Raw genomic sequence first — 14,625 nt, forward strand, 5'->3', positions numbered from 1 at the left:
CAACCCTGTTCAGCTGTTCATTTGTCTGGTCCTCACTGCCTATGTGTTCCTCTCTTTGTGGTGTTTTCACTCATATCACACAGGGCAGAGACCCTGACCCAGCTCCCTGGGGACTGTAACCCAGGTCTGACTGAAGCTCTTGAAGGTCGTGAAGACCTCTAGAACAAGAGCATTCCCCTTTGTTCCTCTGATTATTCCCCCCCATGCACACACACCTTTGCAAATACTTCGCCCCAAACCGCTCGGCTCCATCCCCTCCCGGGAACAAAAGGGCAAAAGTGTGGGATGATCGCACCCAGAGCCAGACACAGGGATGGCTCAGCCCAGACCAGACACTCTCCCTTTCCCTCTGGTTGATGTACTGGTGCCATGGCAACTGCTAACACCAAACAGCTGCGCTGAAAACACAGCTTCGGAGCAGCTTCAGTCCCCAAGGAGCAGCAGGCATGTCCCAGGGGTTGTCCTCTCCTCCTGGGGACCCTGGCCAAAGATGCACCTCCAGTGCAGGGCAAAGCCAGGCTGCTCCTGCGTGGAGCCCAAAACTCACCTTGCATGGAAGAGTTTCTTTAAAAAAAATACGATCTTGCCACATTTTCCCTGTTGGAAGGGTAAAATCTGGCATGGCAGGACTCAGAGGCTGAGGGAGGAGCTGTTTGCCCTTAGCTGCTGACTCTTGCCCTGGCTCCCAAAGCATCCTCATGGATTCATGCTCCAGATGCAGAGGAGAAGCTGCAACCCCAGGAGTCATGATCCTGGGGCAGGGGGACATCAGGACGTGCACCATTGCAGAATATGTCTCCATGTAGCTGCCCAGATGCATTTTGGTAACCAGTCACAGCTCTGTCACTTGTAAAAGGAAATTTTAGGAAGCTGTAAAATAGTTCTGGGGGACAGTCACTGTGACCTGGTCCATGCACACTGCAAGGGTGACAGAAAAGCTTTTTCCTCTACATTTTCTTTGCTCCTAGGCTATATAATCTGCCCAACACCTACCTGTGTCCTGGTGATTTTATCATAAGGGAGAAATGTTGCCATTTTATTCTATATCCTTCCAGCCCCCAGGCAGCTGGCAGGATTGCTACCGGCTGGTAACACAAACACAAAAAAAGTTAATCTTTTGCTATTATTTCTCAGAAGCTCCATTTGGCTGCATTCAGGCCTAATGTGGTGATTTCCTTGCCTTTATGACAGCTATTTCTTACATAGGGAAGCTGCACCAAAAAAAGTGAAAAATGGAGCTGTGATTTATTTTCAACTCCAAATATAGAAAGACAATTTCCCCCTCTCCAAGATTTCCTCTTCCTCCTCTTTAAATAAGTCAAACCAAGCCAGCACCCCAGTGAAACCCCATTGCCAAGGCGGATGAGCAGAAGTGCTTGTAGGGAACCTGGACCAGTTAAGCCATCATCAAGGTGACCAGAGTCAGGCTGGCTCCTACCAGTTCACTCAGACAGCTGATCGAGGAGGGGAGATGGTGGGGGAGCTCAGCCCCAAATCCTCCGGGCTTTCTGCAAATTGGGCATCCCACTGATGCCAAAACTCGGCTGGGAAGGCTGGGGGGGTTGAAGCAGGGCTGTGGGGAGCATCGCTCCGCTGGGATGCCGGCGATAGGGCTGGTGATGTCCGCCCTCCTCCTGGCAGCGCCCGCCATCCGGATTTTCTTTGCCGGCAGCGCAGCTCCAAACAAAAGCTGAGCCCAGTGCCCGCAGCCCGGCTGGAGAGGGAGTTCGGGAACACCAGACCTGTCCCCAGCTCTGCCGCTGGGACACGCCGGCCGTGCCCCCGTCCACACGCGTGTCCCCACGTACACGCGCACCCCCACGCAGCCTCCGGCTGCTCCCCACCTTCCCCTCCAGCTCTCCGGGCAGCTCCAGCGGCCGGACCGAGGCACGTCTGTGGGCATCGGAGGGATGAGCTCCCCGGGGAGCGGCGGCAGAGGCTGAGCCTGCGCTCCCGCCGGGCATTGCCGGCCCCACCGCACGCCGGGGAGTCGCGGAGCCACCTCCGGGCGGCTCATCCCCCCTCCCGGGGGCTCATCCCGCCCCCCGCCGGCAGCCGGGGCGGCTGCGGAGAGCCAGCGGGGGTGCAGGGTGGACGGACAGGAGGGGAAAAGGACGGGGAGGAGTGCGCACACACACAGACACAGGCACACACGCACACGGGCAGGCAGCCGCACCGGATCGGTTGCTGTTCGCTGGGAGGTCCGCAGGGAGCCGAGGGCTGAATAAAACAAGCCGGAGCATCAGGCGAGCAGATCTGCTCCCTCGCAAAAGTCCTTAAGGTAAAACCCGGCCCCTCGGCTGGGCTGCCCTTCGGAGACCACCCGTGCTGGGCTCACTGCTGTCGTGGTCATCGTCTCTGACTATGGTTTTATTTTTAAAGGATTCAATTCGGGGGACGCTGGCAAAAGAAGTTGCTGAAAGCCAGGCTGACGCGGCCGGGAGCAGCTGAACTTTGTGGGTTTTCAATATATGCTTTTCCTCCGCGGACACTTCGGGCAGTGTTACGGTGAGAGCCACGGCACCGCACACCTTGCGCCGGCTGTTACCCAGACCGAGTCTGGGGGACGGCAAGGGGGAGATTTCCATCTCTCTGAGGAGCATCACCCTGTGAAAAGAAGCTGGAGAAAGGCAATTTATCTTTCTTTTCCAGATGACTGAAAATACCTACAGGATCCTGTCTCTTTGGTTTTCATCAGCGAGTAGCGTCAGGGAGAGACGGCTGAGGAACAGAAATGATGTCTGTCAAAATCATTCCAGCACCTACTTTTTCCCAAGGAACTTCATGCCCATAGGGGTTTGCTGTGGGCATTTCCAGGAGTGAGGACAACGTACCACAGATTCAACCCTACCAGATCATGTAAGAATTTGCGAATGCAAAACCTACCCCAGCAAGACCTTCTCTGCCCCGTTTGCAGCACATGGTTTGGTGTAAGCACAGCAATTCTCGCCTCTTTCTCTCCTTTTTAAATATCTTGGGCTTGGAGATCTCTTTTCTCATTGCAATTATGATTATTTGCAACATCAGTGCCATCAAAGATTGGAGCACTTTCCTCTCCCAGATCCTCCCCAGCGTTAACAAGACTCTCAACTTGGTACAGCAAGTGGAAGCCACCACCAGCTCGGTGGTAAGTGTCCTCCAGGACCCCGAGCAGGACAACTACCTGTCCAACAGCCAGTCCATGAACTCCAGCAACTTCACGGCTGGCCTGGACCACTTGTTCCAGTACTCGTACTCGGACAATGACCAGCTTTACAAGGAGTATAAACCCCCTCCTCGAGACGCCATTCCTCTGCCCAAGGCTGTCCTCTACCTTCTCATGGCAGCCCTGGTGGTGGTGGCAGTGGCATACGCCATCGTTGGACATCTCATCAAGGACCTCATTCATGACTTTATAGGTGAGTGCGGGCATCATGCATTGTGTGCATGTGGTCAGAAAGAACCTGTGCAAAGCCTGGGGATGCGGGGTGGTGCCTCTCCTTTGATTTGGGTGAATTTTAGACCAAGCCTTGCCCTTTCACATTTACAAGAGTGTTAGTTTATCTCACATGCTCGGTTCTCCAAACTGAGCATATGTTGATATGCTTTGCAGAAAAAAATCCTTGGGTTTAGCCCACTTCCTAAAGAAATCAGGCTTGTGCGTGTGTATATAAATGCATATGTTTGTACGCCTGTGCTGCTGAACAATTGTAAAATCCATTGGTTATTTTCAACTGAGCTTGCATTAGAGGTCTCCAAAATGAAAAGTTTCATGGCAACAGATGCCTGAGTGCAGGATAACAACACACTAGTGCATTGTGAACGAAAAGCTTAATCCATTATAAGACACCAGGGAATCCACAAACTCCTAGGAAACACAGGTCAGCCATCTGCCTCCCTTGTACAGCACCCAGCACAACCATCACAGCTTCTGGAGCTGCTGCAACAAATCTGTAACATGACAGCCCAAAGTGTGTGCAATTTTACGAGAACCGGCTTCCCAGCTTTCATTTCATCCTGTTGCTGATGAACAAGGTCCCTCACCATCGGGGTTGAGAGCACAAACACTCTGCTGGCTGCAGCTGCCCTGGGCAGTGGTGCTTGGCTACGTACAGCAAGCCCTCAGCAGTACTCTTGCTGTTTGCCCCATAATTTGTAAGACTGGTGATGCCAATGAGTGCAAATGTGCTCAGTTCCCTGCCAAATCCCTGGTACTTTTGGCCCCCACACCCCAGTAGCAAGCTCACCGTACCCTTGTGGGGGACACAGCCCCGCTGCATGGAGTTGGTGACAGTTTTCCAGCTCAGATAGCAGGGCTGCAGGGATTCACAGAGGGATTTAAGCCCCTGGCTCCTGCAGATGTACATAACCCTCCTGAAAGCTCTGGAGAGGATTGTTCTCTGCAGGGAGCAGGGCTGAAATCCCTTTGCACACCCCTTGCCCCAAGCCTGCCCCCCAACCAGGGATAAAGCCCTGCAGGCTCCTGCGGTGGGATGGAGATCACACTCATCTGGAGCAAAATCCATGTGTTCATTCACAATTTCCCTTTATTTCCCTGCTCCTGGGATGCAGGAGATGATAACACTCCAGCTAAAACTCTGACCAGTGTCTACAGGACAGGCAGTACCCGTGTCTTGCTGATGGGAGCACAAGCCAAGTCCCTCAGGCAGGGGGTCCCAACCAAGCAGGGGCCGGCAGATCTGGGACATCGGTTTGTGACGAAGAGGTATTTGGGACAAGAAGGGTTGAACCTCCTGGCAGGGAGCAGCGCTTGGCGTCTCACATGAGGCTCAGCCAGGAAAACAGCAGGGAGATGCTGCTGAGGAGTCTTTCTTTGCCCCAGCTGGAAGGGAACAGATACTGTCTTAAAGTGTTAAATATAACACTTAATCAGCGGCTTGCTGGGGCTGTTACATCTCCCGGCTCTGTCGCTCATCTGATTTAGTGTTGCCTTCCCAACGAAGGTAGGCAGCAGGGACAGCACCTAAAAATATACATGCTCCTGCCCTGAGATGCTCAAAGGAGCAGGTCAGATCAGGTTGGAAATCCCCTGAGACAGGAGCTGGTCCAGTCACAGTGTCCCTGCAGAGCAGACACCTCCTGCTGTGATCGCTGGGGTCCCTAATACAGGAGATTGTGGATGCAGGCGCTCCACATCACTGCTGGAGTGGGTACCACAAAGCAGGGCCAAAATCCGCAGAAATGCCATGTCCTCCCAGGCACAGAGAGAGGCTGAACCTGTGGTTGGAGACACCCATGCCCTTGCCCTGCTATTTCCAGCTCAGCACCAACGCTCCCTGGTGACCTTGGGCACCTTTTGCTTTTGCCCCAGCGTGGGATGGGGTCAGTGGGATGCCCCTTCGCTCACAAAGCCCTTTGCAAAGCGCTCCTCCTCCTTGTCCCAGCTGGAGGTGACATCTCTCCGAGTTAGGATCAGAAATCCAGATGTGAGCTGCTGCCCCATCCAGACCAAGAGGAGAAGGCATCCCCAAACTCCAGCAGCAACCCTTGGTGCCAAAAGCTGCCTCTGGCTCATCCTATTTAGCACTCTGGGCTCGTCTTCACACCATTTATACGCTTAAAATCAGCCAGTCCTCGGAGGAGAGCAGACGAGTCTGTGTTTGTTAACACTGCCAAGCAGCAGCCTTTAAAGAGAAGGTTTCATTTGAATGAGTTTGCATAAATTGACTTCGGGGACAGGACAGAGGGACCGAAGGGTAGTAAATAAGAAGCTGGTCTATTAGCTGCTTTAACATAATGCCTGGATTTATATACTCGGTAGCAGCTCCAGCCTCCACTATCAGCGTTTCTGTGCTAATCATATTTAGAAGGATATGGAGAGAGAGGGAAAGAAGATGCCGAAGGGCTGGAGCCTGTTTCGGGGAGATTAAAGTGCGAATAGTTAATCGCTACTTTAAACAGTCACTTGGAGACATCAAGGATGATTTGGACTCCTCAATAATAGCTTGTAGGACACGGTTGGGGGAGTCAAGGCATCACCCAGCCCTGTGCATTCAGGGGGAGCGTGAGAAGTGGGTCTTGGGCTCAGTTTGGGATGGTGGAAGGGCTCTCGGGATGCTGCCGAGCTCTTCCCCTGTGAAATCTGAACACGTATTTGAGACGTGGACACCTCTCTCACAGCCGCTTCTTAAAAATTCAATTACAGCTTGTCCAGGCACCCCTGGGGGGAGACAAATGCTGCTGCAATGCCCAGGGGGGTGGGGAGGAGCAGAAGATGAGAAGATGCATAGGAGTAGAGGGAAAAATGCGTTGCTGGAGAAAGGAAAGGCAGAGTTCCCCTCAGCCGGGATAGGGACCCTGTCTGTCCTCATCCTCCAGAGCACCTGGATATGCATACACGGGCTCCAAAAGAGGTTGTGTGCTGCTCTTCCTGGAGAAACCTACCCAAAGAAAGCCCCAAATACCTTAATTTCTCTCCAGTCCCTCCCTGCTTGCTCTGAGCTGACAAAGTCTCGTGTTTATGACTTTCCCAAAACTCACTGGACACCTCTGCTTGGGGATACCTGTGACCCCCCCAAGGTGTGCGGGTGGCTCCTGCGTGAGCGCAGCTCAGACCCAGCTCCCAGTTAAGACAAACTGGGTCGAAGCTTTTGGAAAGCAGCTTAACTGGGGAGCGCTGGAGAGCTGCCGGAGACGGCGCTGCGGCCGAGCGCCAGCTGGGCAAATGACAAGCCTGTCGCCAACCTAGGAGGCAGCTAATTACTGCAATCCTTGGGAATCAGCCCGCCGTCCCTCCTCTGTCCCCAGCAGTTCACTGAATATTGCCCTTATTTAAACATGCACACCAAAGGCAAAAAAAAAAGGGGGGAGTGGAAAGTTTGCCTGCAAACAAAGCTGTTGCCATGGTCACTGTGGTGTGTGTGGTCCCCAGGAAAACACATCCGCTGCTCGGGAACCACACGGGAAGGGTCTGTTGGTTTGCGTGGGAGCCGATGTTTTGCGGGGAGACTTCTGCCGGTGTCACCCGGTTCAGCCGAGGTCGCCTCTGAGTTGCTGATTTTTGGAGAAACCCTTGAGGAAACTTTTCCTTCGGGAATGGGCCCAAGGCAGATGACCAGCTCGGGTAAGGCAGCGCAGGCTCACAGACACTGGTGGGGCCGTGTTGGCTGGTGGCCTCGGGACTGCTCAAAACCCTAAGCCAGTTTCAGAGCAGGGTCTTTCTTTTCTTTGCCCTTTTGACCCACCAGATGTATTTTTATTTTTCAGCCTTATCTTCATACAGCACATTTCAGGCTTCTTTAGGAAAGCATCTCTTTGAACAAAGAAACTGTGCGTGAATGTGGCATTGCTGAAAATAGCTGCTGGGTGATCCTGCAGGGACTCAGGATCCGCTTTTAATTGCTCCCACGCAGAACCGCAGGGCTCTTAGGATAATTCAGCCCGTGGCAGGGATTGCAGATAGTGTCTCGGGCCCATCAGAGAGGAGTTACCTCTGCTTTTCAGGTTCTGTTTTGAGAGTGATCCATTTGCCTCCCAAAGTCATGGACTGTGCCAGGTTTCCTTCTGTTTCGCCACCACAGTGCTAAGGCACCTCTTACGCTAAACCACTGCCTCAGTTTCCCTTTTGGTGCATGGGGGTGCATTAGGAGGTCCTTAGCTGCTGTTTAGGGGTGCTGATGTCTAACAGCAGCTGTCACAGAGTGGTTTTCACCAAGTTAATTCCCACTCCCAGCTACTCTAATAACAGGCAGGTGCCCCATGCCCTTTCCCCTCCAGACCCCTTCACGCTGCTGACAGCTCTGCAGAGGGACAGTGTCCTTATCTGTCCATCGGCAAAGCGCTGTGCCCACGTTGCTCGGGCTGCAGGACAGTTTTGACTCGGCCAGCACGGCTGACCGAAGAAATTTCTGCAAAACACGGAAGGAAGAATGGACTCCGACAGCAAGTTAATTTAGAATGATGTGAATCTGGGGTGCAAGGGGGACTTCTTGCTGACAAATTACTACTGACAGAGACAGAGATTTTCCAGCCGAACAAACCTGGGAGATATCTGCTGATTTTGCTAATGAATAAGCAGAGTCTGTCCTGCAAACAAGACAGCCACAGCGTCCAGCTGCGACTGCTGCATCGTGTCAGACCATGAGGGGTACCCTTGAACTTGTGTCCATTGCGAATGCTTTGGCTGCAGCTGGTCCTGCCTCGCTGCAGAGTACAAGGCGATGGTTGGGTCGGGACCTGTTTCACACAGAAACGTCTTCTGCTCCTGCTGCTGAGAAAAGGGCTTTTTTAGCAGCTGCTTTCACACCCAGCTCCATTTAAAGCAAGTAAATCTAGAACACGAGTTTGATTGTTCATCTAACATGTTTCCCCTTCCGTTGCCCGTTTCCATCCCTGCAGGGAGTGTGAATGTCTCACTCACCAGGTTGCATTTAAATTTCAGCCCTTTTTCCCACCTCCCTCTGCTCTTCTGCCAGGGACATCTCTTCTCCAGTGGCTGAAGTGCCACACGGACATTCTGCCCTGTCACCGATGAATGCAGGGGACCTGGCCACCCCAGCGGGATGAGACTGGGTGCAGAGCATCCCTGCATCCCTGTACACACAAGCAGCAGGAGGCTGCTCCGTGCTGTCTGCACTGTGAGGGGTTTCCAAGAGAGGATGGTCCCTCATGTTGTCAGTAAAACACACTGTGAAATCTGGGCAGCCCAGAATGGTATTTTTCTGCCTCCTTGGATCAGCACATCCCAAGGGTCCTGCTTCCAGGAAAGAGACTCAGGCATTTTGCCACATTGCTCTGCTATTTAGGGAGAGATGCTACTCCGCAGCTCCTGATTTACCCAGTCTACCCTATCTCCTCTCCTCAGCTGCTTTGGATCAATCACTCTGTGTCAATCTCACCCATCTCAGTACTTTCCACCTTGCCTTTTGCCCTGCAAGACCCCAGCAGACACAGTGAGCCTTGGCAGCACCTGGCGAGCCAGGAGAGGTGTCCCCGGGTTAGACGCTGCTTCCGCAGCCTGGCTGAGAAAGTCACTTTGTCCCTGTCTTTATCTGAGGCATTCACAGCCGTGCTTGTGTGCATGCCCTGATTTTGCAGCATGTGTCACAAGGTCCTTCCAGGGGCTGGGCAGGGGCAGACAATGCTTTTCCTTGCCTCCAAAGTGTGACCGTCCTGGGTCCAGTGGTGTGGCTGCCCCAGGAATGCACCGTGAGGTCCATGCTCACCCCAGCTCTGCCCTTGGGTGCCTCAGGTCCATTGGGTGTCCCAGATCAGCCTGACTTTGCTTGCCTTCTGGCTAGAGCACGTGAGAACCTGAATGTGGGCTTTGCTCCAAAAGAGGGTTTCGTTTTCCTCTTGGTGCCAATTGTGTCCATTTGCTGCTGCTCATGTGGACCCCTTGCCAGATGTACGGGATGGAGAGAGAAGTCCCTGTCGTCGTGCTAAGGACTTCAGCTGCCTTCAGTCAGTCACCACCATCTCTGGGCTCCCAGGCCCTCACCACTCCCCATCACTTCATTACAACCCCCCCAGGGTTCATTATTGGATGTTTCTAATGCATGTTGTGCTTGTCATGAGGGTGTACATCCCATCGCCTGCAAAGTTCCCTTCTGCATCTGAACAAGGTTTAATCACATCAGGACCAAAGATGTGCAGGTCCCCTCCCTCCTTCCCCTCATCCCTCCCCAGACACCCCAGGGGGGAACCTTGGGGGCCCCAGTTTCTCACCCACAGGCTGATCAAGCTGGGCAGGAACCAGAGGAGAAGCTGGGGGGGAGCGTGCATGGCAAGGACAGAGCCGGATGGTGATGGCTGGAGGAAGAGATGAGGGTGCTGACATTTTTATGGTTGTTTCTCCAGGGTCCTGCTGGCAGGAGATCCTCTGGCAGCTCCACAGGGCCTCGCTCCCCTCTTCCACACATGGCCACATGCTGAAGTTACAGGCCATAAATGGCCACAAATAATGTGTAATTGTGTAATTATTTCACTCCTTACTTACACAGTCAAATCATAAAGGCATCGCAGTAAATACCCTCTAATGACAGCCTAATTACATCTTCCTGCAGATTACCGGGTAATTAGATCCAGCAGGCTCCAGAAATAATTCCCAGGGAAGCAGCGGTTCGGATTAGCATGTACAATCCAGCCCACATTCACCCAGGAATAAGGCTGTGGCAGCCTCACACAAGCCGCCTTCCTCAGGCAACCCAGCCAGCCATGTCCCCTTTGGTGACAACACACGGTGACCCTCTTCCCATGGAAATGGCTTTTGCTGAGCCCTCCTGGTGCTTTCCCAGAACGCCCATCCTCTGCGTTTCTGCCTTTATCACAGTGCTGTGCCCAGCTCTTGCTGCTTCTGCTGCCTGCAAATGTCCTCAGGGATTCACTGCTGGGCCACCAAACGCCACCTCCCCTTGCTCACCCAGAGCTATGCTCTTTGCTTTCCATTGCAACCCTCACCCAATGGCTCCCAGGATAATTGGGGACCTGTCACCTCTTTTTCTACAGGTTATTCTCCTTCTTCCCCACTGGACCAGGCCCTGCTCCGCTAGAGTTTTACCACTGACGTCAAGGAAAACAAGCTGAGACCTTTAATAGTGTTTGTAGGAGGCAATCTTGTTATTGCCTGCCAGATCATGCTGCAGGGGACATCTCGGTCACACTGCCATCCAGCAGCAACCGCTGTGTTTTGGAGGGGGATCGGTCACCCCCAGGGTTGTGAGAGTGGCAGGATCAGCTCAGAGCCGTGTCCTGGAGCTCTGGTGATCGGCCAGCAGCGCAGCCCTGAAGCTGCCCATGGAGGGTTTAAACCCTTGTGTGGCTGTGATACACTCCTGTGTCAGATAAGCCGTGTCCCCAGCCATGCCTCCGGCCCCGTTTGGATGTCACATGGCTATTTAATCATTCCCTCTGTTTCTGATGGCAAAAACACACTGTAGGAAATATGTTGCCAGAGAGCCCAGATGCACACTTCACTTCAGAGACACTTCATTTTTATTCTCAGGATTAGCAGGGTGATTTCATTTGCCTAAGCTGGGAGAACTTCCAGAAACCAGCAGCCAGAAAACCAGCCCAGTGCTGGGAAGAACAGAGACCCCGGTACCAGTGGAGCAGAGGGAGCTGCAGGGGCAGGGGTGGGCGAGGGACCCTCCTGGAGGCTGAACAGCTGGAGCAAGGGTAGGTAGCGATTTCCCATCCAGCTGGAGGTAACCAGGGTCTCGTTTTGTGCTTTTCCCTCCTCCAGACTGGATCTTCGGCCCCAGCCCGGATGACAACAGCAACAAGAGCGACATCAACTGCATCAGTAACAGCGTCAACGAGATGAGCGAGATGCCCGAGGTGCCGCGGCGCCGGGACCGCCAGCCCCAGGACGTGGTCATTGCCATCGGCGAGACCTGCCACCTGCCACAACAGACGTGACAAGCGCGGTGGCTGGGCCAGACGGGATGGCTGGAGCAGCAGGACAGTGCAGCAGCCACCTTGTAGGACCAGGCAGTGAGAGAAAGGGACGGGCAGAGCTGGCACTGTGGAGCAAAGCCCTCCTCACCCCGGTTTTGCCAACCTCTTAGGACCTTGCTGGGCTGGGCGGCTTATCAGTCGTGCCCTGACATCTGTCCATGGGTTTGTGACACCCTTTCCTTCCCTGTGAATAGCAAAAAAAAGGAAAAAAAAAAAAAAGGAAAATACCAAAATCCCCCCACCAAACAAGGCTCGCAAGAGAAATGAGCGAAGAGCCGGGCAGCCCTGGTGTGCAGCTTGTCCTGGGGATGGGGTGGTGAAAAGGGTGAAAGAGATGAGGAGGCTCCATGAGAAATGGGGGTGTCTGTGTTTCTGAGGACAGACCCAGAACACAGCAGGGAGCTGTGGCTGTGGGGAGGCACTGAAAGGTCAGCAAGGACCAAATCCAGCCCAATACATCAATGACCTCCCTGGGCCAGTTTTGCAGCTCCAGCTCACAGCCTGTTTCACTAGGTGCATCCTGCAGCTGTGGGGCTGGGGGGTAACAGTGCCAGGACCAGCCCAGGGCCACCTCCCCAAGGACCCTTCCTCCTCTGTACCCAGGGCCAGGCCAGGACCACCACCAGCTCTGGCTGATCCCAGCATCCCCAGACCAGGAGAAGTCATATCTGCACCTGGCTAACCCCCATTCTCTGAGGAAAGTGGTTGGAGGGGAGGGCAGGGACCCCAACTCTTCATGGGGGAAAACAGCCCCTATCTGGCTGCATTTCTTGGACTTATCCCACTGTGTCCATCCCCCTTGTCACCCCCAAACTAGCTACCACCACAAGGGGTGCTGGCTCTGCACTCGGGTCACTCACATAGAGGGGGAAGAGCTCCCTCATCTCCCTGGGTGTTTTCCTCCTCCTTTCCAGGGCACTGCCACCCAAAACTGCCCTTTTCTCTTCCTGCCACCTCTCTCTGCCCAAAGACATCCTTTCCCTTTGTTAAGTCCAGGCAGATCCCTGTTCCCCCTTTTTAAGGCAGCAGCCAGGATGGGGGGCAGGCTCCCAAACCAATTGGAAAAAGGCACATCCTCGTGGTTCCACTGGTATTTCAATGACAGCTCTTGCTTCACTGGGGATTTTAAACTAGGATCCATCATTTCTCTGTGTAGCAGAGTGGAGGCACTGGGACCAAGCTCATTCCTTAGTCCTGGTGCCTCTTCCTTATGAAGATCCCTTTGATCTCCGCATCTTTCCTGGACTTAATGAGGCTATAGCTGTGTCTCAGAGACCAAATCCCAGGAAAAGGCAAGTGGTCAGGACTTCGGGCTCTACACTGAGGGAAATGACCCCTGCCTTTCCCAGCCTGAGGCACCCAGCACACCTCTAATAGCAAGAGCCAGAACATCATTTTGCCCTTCTGAAAGTGGTTAGGGAAAATGGATGTGGTTTCAGCCTCCTGCTCTGATGGCTTTTAATGAGAGCCATTACCACCAGTCCCACACTGGGGCTTTGTCAGCTTTGCAGCAAGCAAAGCCAGTACTGCAAACCTCCCCCCAGTGATTAACCATTTCCAATCAGATATGTCATCACTGCCACCACCATATTTCTCCCATTTTTCGGCCCTGGGTTTGGAACGCAGCTGCTCTGGCAGCTGAGCTGGGGCTGTCAAGAGGATCTGGGCAGCAATGTCACAGCAGTGTGGGGAGATGCTGGGGGGTGAACGTGGGGCTGCAGCGCTGGAGCTGGTTGTGGGCTGGGGAAATTGGGAAGGTCCAGATTCCTGGGGGACAGAAGACTGTACGGAGTGGGGGTGACTGGTTTCCTTGCTCCCCTGCACTTTGAACATTCAGAGGTTGGGCTTTGGGATCACCCAGGTCCCCACGGCCGCTGCTGTGGAGGGATGGTGAGACCATGTGTTTGGCACAGACACTGCTCCCAAAGGAACTGGTCCCTGCCATGGGGACATGCCACTCACTGGGCATGACTGGTCCCCCTGTGGCTGCAGGCAACAGCCCAGCTGGCCCTTCTGTATTTGGGACCAGTGACACCCACCAGCTGCTGGAAATAAGGAGGGGGCTTCCCTGAGAATGGAGGCAGCCTCCTCTGCTCCAGCCAGGTTCTTGCTCCCTTCCCACGACATTTTGGGTCCCACATGCCATGGTTTGATCACAGGGAGCTGCTCCTACACCAAGCAGCAGCTTGCACGCAGGGCCAGTGTGGCTGTCACCCAGCCCAGGCCACTGTCCTCCCAACAGGAAGAGAAGGCAGGAGCCAAGCTCCCTCCTGTGGCCGCCTGCAGCGGGTCCCGCTGGGCTCGGAAGGGGCCAGTGAGGAAATGCCCTGGACCAGCTCCCTGGCCTCCTGGGGCCAGGACCACCCCTTTGAAGCCCCTCTTTTGCAGGGATGCAAGGATGGATCCTGATGCTGCGTCCAGCCCCTGGACCAACCGAGCCCTCGGGTAACATCACAGTGGTGTGTATGTGGGGAACCACCATCTCCGTGAGCCACAGGGTCACACCTGTCACCACTGGAGCTGTGCAGGACCCCACAGCTGAAGCTGCTTTCTCTGCTGAACCTGCTGGAACCTTCCACACACTAGGGCAAAACTGCAGAGGACAGCAGTTTCACGTGTCACCTTCCTTCACATCCCCACGTCACTGCCATCAGCTGGCACCTGCCTTCCTCCTCTTCCCCCTAATTTGGGGAGAGGAGAGCTGTTGGAGGGCAGGTACAAACAGGCCAGTGACCTCATCTGCTCTTCTCACCCACCAGGATCCCCTCTCCAGACTGGGCTGTCCCCGTCAGCCCCTTTCCTTGTCCCCCACATCCTCTGAGTGGGGAATGAAGGTCTGTCCATCCAACATCAAGGGAGAAAGACCATGGGAAGAGGCATTCGGGGCTGCTTTACCCAGGGAAGGTTTTGGGGGCTGCTGAGAGGGAAGGGGCTGATGAGGGTGCCGGGCTGCTCTGAGTGCTCCAGTCCCTGCAGCTCCTCAATGCAGGAGGTTGCTCTTTAAGTCCCTCTTTCCTTCCCTAAGCGCCTTAGGGAGCAGGGGCGAGAGATGCTGGTGCTTTTTATAGCAGCCCTAATCCCCGCTGCTCACTCCGCCTGCGCCCCACTGTCCCAAGGCCCAGGGCTGAGCTTCTGGAATAGGGGCAGCTGCCCAAAAACTGCCTCGAATCCCTTTGGTTCCCAGCACCATGGCCATCCATGGACGACAGCGAGCGCTGCAGCTGCTTC

General features: G+C 54.3%; 1 protein-coding gene across 4 annotated transcripts; it reads left to right on the forward strand.

Annotated features, from left to right (window-relative positions):
• Positions 1–2,073: 2,073 nt before the first annotated feature.
• Positions 2,074–11,890, forward strand: LOC136104028 (uncharacterized). Of its 4 annotated transcripts, none has more exons than XM_065842617.2 (3): positions 2,074–2,508; positions 2,653–3,398; positions 11,183–11,890. In XM_065842617.2, the coding sequence occupies exons 2-3, from the start codon at positions 2,921–2,923 to the stop codon at positions 11,356–11,358; spliced, it is 654 nt and encodes a 217-aa protein (XP_065698689.1). In that variant the 5' UTR covers positions 2,074–2,508; positions 2,653–2,920; the 3' UTR covers positions 11,359–11,890. The 4 variants fall into 4 exon arrangements, with proteins under 4 accessions (XP_065698689.1, XP_071665999.1, XP_065698690.1 ...); XM_071809898.1 differs by having other exon boundaries at positions 2,074–2,281; positions 2,383–3,398; XM_065842618.2 differs by having other exon boundaries at positions 2,074–2,281.
• The last annotated feature ends 2,735 nt before the right edge of the window (positions 11,891–14,625 follow it).

The sequence above is a fragment of the Patagioenas fasciata genome, chromosome 6, assembly GCF_037038585.1.
Source record: "Patagioenas fasciata isolate bPatFas1 chromosome 6, bPatFas1.hap1, whole genome shotgun sequence".
NCBI classification, from domain to species: Eukaryota; Metazoa; Chordata; class Aves; order Columbiformes; family Columbidae; genus Patagioenas; species Patagioenas fasciata.